A 12419-nucleotide genomic window follows, 5' to 3' on the forward strand; every position below is an offset into this window, starting at 1 on the left:
TTGATGTTTGCAAGATTCAGCGTAGAGATGGCACATCAGTTATGAAACAACAGTTCCACCTTCTGGTTCAGCGCTTTAAACTTTGCACTTTCACTTCCTTCAGCTTTTTCCTTTCTTGTTTTTAAAGTCTTTTCGTCCTCCAGAGCCTCTTTGTTGTTTCGTCGTTGCACGTCCTTTAAATGTTTTCTTTCCACCAAACCTTTTACCGTTTTCTCCTTTTTTCTGCCCAAACCTATTCCCCTTCTCCTCCCTTTTGACAAATTTCTTGCCGCCTCCACTCTTTTTAAACTGGCTCCTTCCTTCCAGTATTTTCTTACGGCCAAACTGCTTCCCGCCAGCTTTCTTTCCCCGGTCACCAGACTTAAAGCTCTTCTTATCATGTGGAGGAGGGCCCTTCCCCGGTGACATCTTCCTCTTTTTACAGGGGTTTGGTGACTTGCCAGGGCGGTGTTTTCTTTTTGCTCCAGGAAACATGTCTGAAATGGAGTTAAAGGGCAAAATTAGTTAACTGAATTACACCAGAAGAACTTCTAAAATAATGTGTACAAAGTCATACCTTCATCTGGTTCCTCTCCTACAGCCTGTCTGTAATACTCTGCTTCGTCCTCAGACTCCTCTGCTGGAGCCTGGCCCTCCTGCGTCCCAGGATCCTCCACTTCATTATCTGATCCCTGGCCTTCCTGTTCCCGCTTTCTCTTGATGCCCTCCAAGCTCCGTTTGCTTTAAGAAATTAAATATTTTGATTATTTAAAAATGTAACTAAAACATATGGATGATTTTTAGGGGTGTAACGGTTTAGAAATGTGAATTTAATCAACACTATCTCACGACAATTCATTACTTTTTTTATTTAGTGGCTAATTTGTACAAGTTCATATTATCTCATTCAATTTAGTTTGATTTGCTTTTCCAATGATGGTTGGGTCTAGAGGCGGAGTTGGGTGCCAAGCCTTCCTGGAATTTATCAAAAGGCTACATTTGTTGTATTGAAAATGAACATTATTTTTTAATACTATTGATGAGTTTAATGGTTTTCTAAATTGATCATTTAGAGTCATTCCTATATGAAACCCGATGTAGGTTCTAAATAGTTTCTCTCTTTGGGTGCTTTTATACTTTGTTCAATTGTCTGGACCCAACCCAAGTTCGACTGTCCCTCCTTGCAGTCACCTCAGCTGGTTTGTTCACATCATCTTTTTTCCTTCTGAACCCCAGTACGTTTGTGTCATCCAGCTGCTGTTTTGTGTACAGCTGTTGCTAGGTGACGACCACGAAAGCAAAGCGGCAAAACAGAGACATGCGCACATCGCAGTCATTCTGCTTTATCTGAATCTTTTGTTTTGGTTACCAAAACCAAATTATAGAGAGCCAATTGCATCTATTTATCTGCCACCAAAAAAAAAAAAAAAAAAAAATTCAAACGTTCAGAACATAACGATGTCTGCAGAAAATGTTTTTGGTGGAGACAAGCAGACATTATCAGTGTTTGCACTGGGTCAGTCCCGCTTGTCACCAAGGTAGGTGATACACAGACATACACAAATGAACGTTATGAAAACTAAAGTTTGTTGTTCAAGTTGGCAGTTCACTTATGTTATTCGGTATGATAGCATTCATATCAGAAGTGAATCGTACCAGAGTTTGCACGAACCGTACCCTAGACCACCTCTTTCAGGCAGATTTGAGTACGGTTCATAGGTGCGCACCAGAGTTCAAAAGAAAGCATTCACACTAGTTAAATACTCTGTCCATACTCTGACATCAAATGAACCCAGGTGCAGACCAAAAGTGCTAGTGTGAAAGCACCCTAAGTTTCTCTCCGTTTTCCTTTTATATAGAAACCAAAAAAATAAAATAAAATGTGTATATTTTCATAGCAAAACCCCACAAGTGACCTTTCTTAAAATTTGTACCGATGTCATTTAAGTCTGCATTAATCAGAATTTTTTTCCAATCAGAACACCCACAAACAATGTACAATGTATTTCAAGGAGATAAATAGGAAGTAAAAATGACAAACACAAATCCTTGATATTCCATGACTGGGACAAAATATGTGAAATACCCTGACCTACAATGCCTGGAATATACTTATATGCTAAAATACTTTTAAAATTGCATGAAATTCCAAAAATTCCTTTACCTGTAGGAACCCTAGATATAGCGAAGCGAAAATATTCCTTCATATCTAGAAATTTTGAACAAAGCACGATCTTTTCTTTACGGTGAACAACGATGAGCTATACTTGACCCATCTTGACCCACTCAATTCCTGGAGGGCCACAGCTCTGGATAGTTTAGCTCCAATCACCTCCAACACCTTGATTAGTTGGAACAGCCGTGTTTGATTAGGGTGGGAGCAAAACTGTGCAGAGCTGCGGCCATCCAGGAATCAAGTTTGAAAATAAATAAATAATAATGTTTTTATTAAAAACAATGTTTTTTTATTTTATATGAAACTCTGCGTTTTTATTCAAATTTCACATTTTCCCTCTTGTAAGTGGGTTCAGACACAGCCCAGAATCATGATCACCACTGTAACAGTTAATGTAAATGGTGAAGTCCAGGCTGTGTCTTTCTCCCTTACTTAGAAATAGAGGTGTGAACCTATACTGGTCTCACAGTTCGGTTACGATTTGCATGCCATCGATTCGATTTAATTCGATATCTCGGTGCATCAACGATGCTTTCCATACACAGTGTTATATTTTGGGGGGTGGCTATAACAAGCTGTCTGTATAAACACACACACAGACACACAGCACCACACTGTCTCTCATTCACACACATACACAAACATAGACACCACCAAACACACATGCACGCACACATTCGCTAGCGATATTGTGAGACCGCCCACTCCTGTTAAAATTACACCACAGTTACCGACTGCTCCTGCGCCGCATGAAATCTGGTCAGGTCCTGCGATAATGCACAGGTACAGCCGCAGGAATGCAGACCTATATCTAGAAGTATCGCTGTAACAGCCGAGAGGAAAAGATAGAGGAGGAAAAAAGTCACGCCAGCAGCCGAGAGGAAAAGAGAGGGGAGGAAAAGTCACGCCAGCAGCCGAGAGAAAAAGAGAGGGGAGGAAAAGTCACGCCAGCAGCCGAGAGGAAAAGAGAAGTAAGGAAAAGTCACGGCAGCAGCCGAGAGGAAAAGAGAGGGGAGGAAAAGTCACGCCAGCAGCCGAGAGGAAAAGAGAGGGGAGGAAGAGTCACGCCAGCAGCCGAGAGGAAAAGAGAGGGGAGGAAGAGTCACGCCAGCAGCCGAGAGGAAAAGAGAGGAGAGGAAAAGTCACGGCAGCAGCCGAAAGGAAAAGAGAGGGGAGGAAAAGTCACGCCAGCAGCCGAGAGGAAAAGAGAGGGGAGGAAAAGTCATGCCAGAAGCCGAGAGGAAAAAAAAAAATAATAATAAAATAAATAAATAATAAAAAAAATAAAAAAAATCACACCAGCAGCCGAGAGGAAAAGAGAGGGAAGGAAAAGTCATGCCAGCAGCCGAGAGGAAAAGAGAGGGGAGGAAAAGTCACGCCAGAAGCCGAGAGGAAAAGTCACGCCATCAGGTGAAATGGGCCACAGAGAGAGAGAGAGAGAGAGAAATGGAGTTCACTTTCATTCCCTCAATCGCAGAGAAATAGGGGCTTCTGCTATAAGTGTCAGTGAAAGACTGTCCAGAAAACACACACACACACGCAGTGAAATTGTTCACAGTTTCTGCGTTTTTAAGTAGTTGGCGCCTGGAGTGTTATAAATACCCGCGCTCACCTCCCTCGCGACATCTCTTTTGCGTAAAAGAGATAAATGACGTCAGTACATAACCGGTAATGATTATTACTGAACTGATACCGAAGAAACAATTAATTTTGACACCCCTACTTAGAAAGCTTATTTTTTCACTTATTTTTAGTAACTATGTTTACATGGACATCAATAATCGAATTATTTGCTTTAATCTAATTACGACAATAATAAACTTTAGGTGTTTACATGAGCAGGGGCGTTGCAACCGGGGGGGAACAGGGGGATACGTCCCCCCGATTTTTAGAGACAGACCATTTAGAAACAGGTGATTGAGAATGTAAACCTTTGGATTTCATACAGCTAAAGAGTGTCAAACAGCCGTGTGTGTGGACTATTCTGTCGCAAAAAAGTCCTACATGACAGTAGTAGTCGATTAAGGATTTTACATGTCTGTACTGCACTTCAATAATGCGACTACAATCGACATACTCCACATGTCTTAATTCGATTTCTCTTTAGTTCGATTATGACCTTAATCTGATTAATCAAAAAAATAAATCGCTGTTTATATGGTAGACTCTTAATCAGAGTATTTTTTTAATCACATTAAAATCGAATTACTGGTGTCCATGTAAACGTACTCACACTTTTTTTTTAGAATGCCATTAGCATTAAAAAGAGCGTAGCATTTGTTTCACATGTTGCCTGTTGCGGTATGTCTATTGAACTGCCATTTTAGACTCTTTATTTTCATAACTGTAATGCAAAAGCCTCATACTGAATGGTTCAATATTAGTATTTGTATCTATCATTGCACCCCTAGTAATTGAACAGATGTTCAGTGGTCCATTAAAAAAAAAAAAAAAGACTTTAAATAACAAGGTGTTGATAATTACTTAATGAGCACTCATGATTATCAAGATTTACCTTTTGGAGGGAATATCTCCATTAAAATATATTTGTTGCCCTAATTTTTTTTACTTAAATTTGAGTTGGGTTATAATATTTATAATCAACATACTTTTATTTACTTTGCAGGAAACAACAGCACTATATATAGAGACCATGGTTAACCATGGTCCAAGTTTTTAACCACAAACCAGCAGAAGTTGAGCGGGTGTACTCACTTGTTCAGGTCGCGCTTTTCTTTTTTCATGGCAATATTTTGCTCTTGCTTTCTCTTCCGCTGTTCTTTCAGTTTCAGATGAGTCTCCTTCCTTTTTAGCATCTCCTGAATCTGCTCTTCGGTTTTTGAGACTGCAGACATCCACATTTTAGACTGATTTACTATTAAGCTCAATGTTTTGATCTCCAACATGAAGCTATACTCACCGATGGAATGATAAAGCACGCTTCCTTCTCCCATGCCTTCTACTATCTTGACCAGCTGCAAAGTCATTCTGGGGCCAATCTGTAACAGTAGACGTCAAATCATCATCAAATGAATAATTATCAAAAACTATCAAGATCCATCCATTCAGGTTTATAAAGTGGCCATGAAATGAGAAAACAAACCCCCTTCCCATCTTTTATATAAAAGAGGTCATTGTACAATAAAAACATTGTGTACGCCTGAGACACACCAAGCTGATGCAAAAGAACTGACAACATATGCATTACTTATGACAAAATATATTTGTCATTGTTACATTTTTAGTAGTAGGTGCAGTGATCAATGTGCTGACTGCATTTATTTAGCAGTAAAATTAGCATGTGCTAATGTTACATTGCAGTGTTGACAATGCATTTGTTTTCTACTAAAATTAATCATAAGTATTGTTGCGCCATTTACGCAATGTGTTATGAGATGTCAAACAGCATGTTCCCATTGACAGTCGACAAACTAGAATGTGTTCTGCATCTGCATGACTGTATATGCCTTTCTATACCTGCAGGTTGCAGTATCTGTATTCACAAAGGGACACCAGAACTAGTGCTGCATACATACAAGCCATAAACAAAAGCAGCATTTTGCAGGTATAGGGTATATGCGGAAATATGCGGAAGGACTTTTAATTTGTCAGTAACCTGGGTTAAGCGCTTCCGGTGAACTGTATGCCATTACAAAATCTGAACGTTTAAGGTCCGTTTTCTTTAAAAACCAGCAATCTGCACTGGCTGAGTGATATCCGGCATATAAAGTGGGTCTCAGATTGTACAAGAAGCACTGCATTAAATTACTTTTTCCCCCTGCCATGTCTTTAAAATATGAACATTTATTTTACCCCAGTATATTCAATGGAGCTTCTGCGCTAGCCTGCCGATCCTGACGGGCAGGTGCGAGTAAACGGTTTGTGTTTCGTTTTACACTTGAGCAACTAAATGAATGCTAGTCTACTTGACTGATTATATTTTAATTACATTACAACATCGATGCTGTAAAATGAGTCACCGTTCCCCAGAAGATTATTAGTATGGGAAGAAACACTAGCTCTGCAAATGCCCTATTCTCACTGTCTCATGACAGTGAGATAACCCATATCAATGGCAAATATTTGAGATATGCAATGAATTTACATCCAGCTTCTTTGTAAACCCTCTTGACCTTGCTTGGTTTAGTCACTTCAGTTTTTGTCATCATGCTCCAATTCGAAGCTAAACAGCCAATCAGAGCACTTTCTCTCAACAATGCCTCTGACAGTAGGTGTGTTCGACTACATGCAACGCTTCAAAGATCAATCGAAATCTGTCTTAAATCGGTGCATGCCGGTTCGAAATTTTGTATGGCTTGATGCTGCGCTGACGCCATGTGACTGTCACATGTGGCATCAAAGTGCCACGACAGCACTCTGAGGTCAGACGATTGATTCAGCCGGTGTAGCATCTGAAGAGCAACTGCAGGAGCTGCGATGACGACACAATATTACACAATTGGTCGAGTTCACCGCATGACAACAAATTACGTGTGCTTTCGGGTGTATTAACTTCCGTCTCACAAACAATGAACTTTTTATGCCATCTCTATCTTGTACATATCATGCTTATTAAAAAACTACAAATATTTTACTGCACTAGGCCAAATCATCTTTTTTGTAAATAATTTGTATATAAAGGCTAAATTTGCACAGGTTTATTTTTTCGATCATTTTCATACAGACCCTTTACTGTATACAGCTCCATATACGATTTAAATGATATATTTTTAGTTAATAAACAAATATCAACTCAAAGAAGTCTTACATACAGACTTGTGATAATAGGGATCATTGATCATGCCACCCCCATAACATTTCCTTAAAAAAATGAGACATAATATTTCTACAAATAAATCAATCATTGATCTCGACATGTGATTTCTCATCATGCTACAAACTACAAGCCCTGAGGTGTCCGACCAGACAGCCTTGATTTCAGCTCCACCCCTGCCTGCATTCAGCTAATCTCACTGATTGTTGGCTGCAGCCGTGGTTGAAGTCAAACGCACCTATTGTTTCCAAAAGCTGAATCAATTAAATAAACTAGCCCAAGAGATGGGCCAACAGTCAGCATGGTGTGTTGCACACTGATTAGATGTTCCGCTACGATTCAGAGCACAACAACAAAAACTGAAGTAACTAAATTAAAACAACACAAGACAAAAGGGAACACAAAGCAACCGGCTATAATTTTGTCGCATTTCTTAAATATTTGCATTTTACATGGATTATCAGTTTATCAGACTTATTTGCATGAGCCTTCATTTTACCCAAAACCTAAGATTGGTGCAAGATAAAATTAAACTTAACCGGCTAGCCAGCTAATCCAGATTCATGGTACAATGTAATGTATTTTTTTTTATTGCCATGTCAGCAACCAAGGCTATTTTCATGGCAAGAACATTTCAATATTAAATAAATTAAAAACAACAAACAAATGAAAACACAAGTTAAATAAGATGTTTAGTGTTACTATATAATAAGAATTCTAGAATCTTTTCTGGTGTCACTTTGCCAAAAATGTCCTTAAGAGAGTTCATTTCATTAAAAAAGTCTTCTAGAATCATTATAAGCAGGACAGTCCAGTAAAATGTGTTTTACAGTAAGGGGAGTTTTGCAGCACAAACATTGAGTGGAATCTTCACCTTTGAGCAAAAAAACATGAGTTAATCTTGTATGCCCAATACGACATCTGGTAAAAATAACTTGATCAAATCTAGTCTTAAAATGTCTTAAAATTCTGTTTGAGATTTCAGGTTGGACTTATTGTAATTTATTATTTACCAATGCATCCCACTCCTCCTGCCACTTATTTAAAATGTAAATGTTGATAAAGGTCTTATTTCTTATGGAGGAATTTGGCATTTGTTCAAAACTTGCTTCAAAGCATCTTTAGCAGCTGCATCAGCTCGCTCATTTCCTGAAAGCCCGACATGTCCTGGAATCCAGCAAAAAATGATGTAATAAAACTGATTTTGTAGATGGTGAACTTTGGTTAAAATATTATCAATTAAAGGATGATCATTTTTTGTAGATTCCATCACTTGGAGGCATGATTTGGAGTCTGTAAAAATATTTAATTTCTTTTGTTGGGCATTTTCTATATACTCCAATGCTAAAAGTAAAGCACGGGCTTCAGCAGTGAATATGGAGCATTCTTTAGGCAGACTGACTCCATAACTTTGTTGCCCAGTCACCATTGCTGCTGCTATGCTATTTCCCACCTTTGAACCATCTGTAAAAATTGGTGAGTGCTGAGAATATTGGCTTCTAATATCCAGATATTGTTGTCTGTATACATTGGGATGAGTTACTCCTTTCTTCTGATGTCCCAAATCCATAATAATAATTGGCTTCATTAAACTCCAATGAAGCAGGAAAGATTCATGGTACAAGCTCCAGGTGTAAACAGGGACACAATTACCCAAGTTATGTTTTTTAACATACCTGAAGATTAGTAGAAGTTGCTATTTAAAAAAAAAAAAAGTGGCATGCAAAATCTTTTATCACCTCAGTCAGCCGAACTGCACTCTGCTGAGACATCATGTTCCCTCGGCCAGAGTACACTTGAGGTAACTCTGTGATGTTGTGCTCCTCATCCTGCTCTGCCTCGCTTTCTGAAAGGTTGACACCTCTGAAAAAAAAAATAAGTTGACAATGTGACATACAATAAACATCATGCTTTACAAACCTAACTATTAAAGCAGTGCATCAGTGCGTTTACTTTGAAAAGAATCACTGTTCCATCAATTATAAAACACTTTCATCATATGCACCAAACAATGTGTATAATCTCCATGTAATGGAAGACTAACTTCATGAGGAGCTCACTGATGTCCTCCAGCTTGCTCATGTTGGGGAACTTCTCCTGCATGAGCTTCTTCACCCCTCGACTCATGCCCACAGGAACCACCTTCAAACTACTGCAAAATGACAGGGAGAGGGTTAGCAGACGTCCCAAATAATGCACACAAGAGCACTTGCTTTAGAGTGCATCAGTGCGTTTACTTTGAAAACAATCATGGGAAAGTCATGTTTAAAACTTTCATCAAGTGCACCTTTACTATGGTACAAAAAAAGCAAATCCAAACTTACTAATGACGAAACTCCACCTCCTGAGACACAGGATCGTAATTTAACAGCACACATCTCTTTATACAGTTGAGGTTGAGCTGAGAGACAAGAGTTTCGTGATCAAAAGCAAGCACAAATGATCATACCATGCGACTACCATAGGGACAAGAACATCAGCTGGTTGGTGTACACTTCATAGATCTCAGAAGACTATACTAGCATCACATGCACAGAAAGGCCTTATCTTGCTGTGAATGAGCATCTTACCTGGTGTATGTTGATTGAGGGGAACATATTCTGGAACATGGTGGCCATCAGCTTCACCTGCATGCCTTCTACACCAAAATTATTCATCACCAGCAGAGGATGATGGGAAAACTGCTGTTCATGCATTCTGTGTCTCTTTAATGATGAAACTATATCTTTGATGAGTGTGTACTGAAACAAAGAAGCTGCTTACGTTAGGAACAATCAAAGAAGAGCACTAAGTATACAATCAATCAAAGGATGGCAAAAGTACCGACTTGGATACCAATCAATATTGAAAATTTTAAAACATTAATTTCTTGCTAAAGTTCTTAAAAACACTGCTGACTCGGCACTACGTTTACATGATATGACTGTGATTAGCTCCAATATTCCTCAAAAAAGCTGGTATTTAAAATTTTAATTTAGTGATTAGTTTCTGTCTGTACTTCTGACATGCCTAAATCAAGGTGAAACTGGGCACATCAGTGCGTTTACTTTGAAAAGACATCACTCAACAGTCAAAATACTAAAATGTCATCATTTGTGCCATTGGATATGAGAAACAGATTCAAAGACAAAAGTAGTGAAGACATACCTTTGCAACACGGAAATATAATGTTGGACCTTTGGCAAGTCGTGCAAGCCTCTATAAGGAAAAAGAGAGGGTAAACCCAAACATTAATAATCCTTGATGTAACACAAAGTAGTACATGGAAATAAGACAAAAAAAGTCCAAGCTTTAATAAGAGAAAGAAATAAAATCCAAAAAAGAACCCAAATAACAAGTGCCCAGCAGCCATTATGCTCTACATCAGGGTTTCTCATCCACGTTCCTGGAGGACCACCAGCATTGCATGTTTTAGGTGTCTCCTTTGTCACCCTCATTACAGGTCTTTCAGTCTCTGCTAATGAGCTGATGATCAGAATCAGGCGTTTGGTTAAGGAGGCCAGGAAATGTGCAGAGCTGGTGGTCCTTCAGGAACATGGTTGAGAAACACTGCTCTATATTCTCTGACATGTTTAAGGGAAAAAATAACATTGTAGAAATTGTAGATTGTTACTCATTACTATCACACATTATCTAACAAGCATGTGGAACACCACTCTAACGATTTATAATGCAATTATACTCACCATGTTTACAGTATTTTCTGTTTTGGTAAATATTGAGAAGTGTGTGATTCCTAACGGTCCGGCCACAGCAACAAAATCTTTCAAGATGTTTTTTTTCCGTACCTGAAGGACATCAATTGTTAATGATTTTAGTATGCAACCACAAGGTTTAAAAGAAAGGTTCACCCAAACATGACAATTTGTTATAAATAAACGTTTTTAAACCACAGAGATAAATTATTTTGTTTCAATGAACTTCAATGCATTGTCAACAGTCATGGGTAGGGATGCTTCTATCAGGATTTTGAGCTGATACAGAGTACCGATTCCTCGTCATGATGATCAACCGATACAGAGTACCACTACTGATGCTTCAAGCTTCATATAACTTTATCATTGCATAAAGCACATTTCCCCTCATGTATGATACTTAAGAGGAGATATCGCCTTTCCTAAGAGAATAAATGAAGGATGTTGCATATAATCAGGGCTTGACATTAACTTTTTTTGATGATTTCTATAAAAAAGAAATTGACATTTAAAAAGAACTATTGTCTAAAATATGCACAGCAATCGGTCATGGCTAAAGGTCCCAGATCACCAGTTTACTACACATAAACAGGGAGGTAATCTCATATTAAACCAATGTTATTGTAAAAAAATTATAACTAAACTATATTAACAAAAGTAACTGTAAGCAAAAGAAAGCAGGTAAAGACCCTTTCAGTAATGCAGAGTAGTGTCGTTTTACCTTTAGAGATCTGGCAGTAAAAGGCTCCATGACCCGTCTCATGTCCAGCATCAGCTGACCGACATTCTTGCCGACCTGTCCGCGGTGAAACACGAATGTGTGCGGGACAGTTGAGTAACTCTCCTCCGCCACACGTGTAGCAGCCTCTCGGGCTTGTTTCTGGTTCTTAGTCTATGAGACGAAAACAGCAAAATTACATCTTAACTCCACCTTTGATTTGTAATACATTACTTTGTCATTCACTAATTAATAACTTTTAGCCTGAAAAACGACACATATATGTATCCGCTAAATGAAAAATCTACATAACGACATTTACATTCTTCTAAACATAAGGACAGGCTAGTTATTATGGCTCGGAGTCTATTGAAGTTAAACACATACCTTATCTCTCCCCATATTGTAAGGTCGGTAAAAACCTTACCCAGTCGTTGATGGAATGCTAACACTAATTTTTAATACGCAAATCTTGGCCAAAATATCGCACAAGTCTGGTTAAGCTGCGTCCATCTTGAAAACCTTGTGTAGCCATGTGGCATGCACGCGCATGCGCAGAAACTGTACTGCACACGCTTGCGCACCCTGGATGTTTAATTTTGTGCGCGCCGTCTCTTGGATGGGATGAACCACTGCATGTTTATGCAGTTAACGGGAAAGTTCACTCAATAATGCCATCTACCTTTCATGTGTTCCAAGCCTGTTAGGGTTTCTTTTTTTCTGATGAACACAAAAGAAGATATTTTGAAGAAAGCTGGAAACCTGTAACCATTGACTGCCATGGTATTTGTTTTTCCTACTAAGTCAATGGTTTTCAAAATATCTTCTTTTGTGTTCAACAGATTAAAAAAGTCATAAATGTTTGCAACCACTTGAGGGCGAGTAAATAGTGAATCAAGTTTAATGTTTGGGTGAACTATCCTTAATAAACTTCATTAATTCATTCATTTGTTTTCTTTTTGGCTTAGTCCCTTTATTAATCAGGGGTCACCACATCGGAATGCACCGCCAACTTATCCAGCATATTTTTTATGCAGCGGATGCCCTTTCAGCCACAATACCACACTGGGAAACACC

General features: G+C 38.7%; 1 protein-coding gene across 1 annotated transcript; it reads right to left on the minus strand.

The window, feature by feature from the left end:
- Window positions 1-15: 15 nt before the first annotated feature.
- On the minus strand, window positions 16-11874 carry ppan (peter pan homolog). Its single transcript, XM_056454079.1, has 12 exons — window positions 11730-11874; window positions 11346-11516; window positions 10616-10717; window positions 10077-10127; window positions 9500-9670; window positions 9254-9330; window positions 8974-9081; window positions 8669-8792; window positions 5076-5154; window positions 4871-5000; window positions 557-720; window positions 16-476 (listed from the first exon to the last, which is right to left on the minus strand). The coding sequence occupies exons 1-12, from the start codon at window positions 11742-11744 to the stop codon at window positions 100-102; spliced, it is 1569 nt and encodes a 522-aa protein (XP_056310054.1). The 5' UTR covers window positions 11745-11874; the 3' UTR covers window positions 16-99.
- Window positions 11875-12419: the final 545 nt, after the last annotated feature.

This window comes from Danio aesculapii, chromosome 3 (assembly GCF_903798145.1).
Source record: "Danio aesculapii chromosome 3, fDanAes4.1, whole genome shotgun sequence".
Lineage (NCBI taxonomy): Eukaryota > Metazoa > Chordata > Actinopteri > Cypriniformes > Danionidae > Danio > Danio aesculapii.

Bases quoted from the DNA above. Each gene is read 5' to 3' on its own strand.
- ppan (XM_056454079.1), bottom strand. The intron at 8,793-8,973 runs GTTAGTCTTCCA...TTTTTTTTTCAG, and splicing joins ATCAGTGAGCTCCTCATGAA to AGGTGTCAACCTTTCAGAAA. The intron at 5,001-5,075 runs GTGAGTATAGCT...GGATGTCTGCAG, and splicing joins CGTGCTTTATCATTCCATCG to TCTCAAAAACCGAAGAGCAG.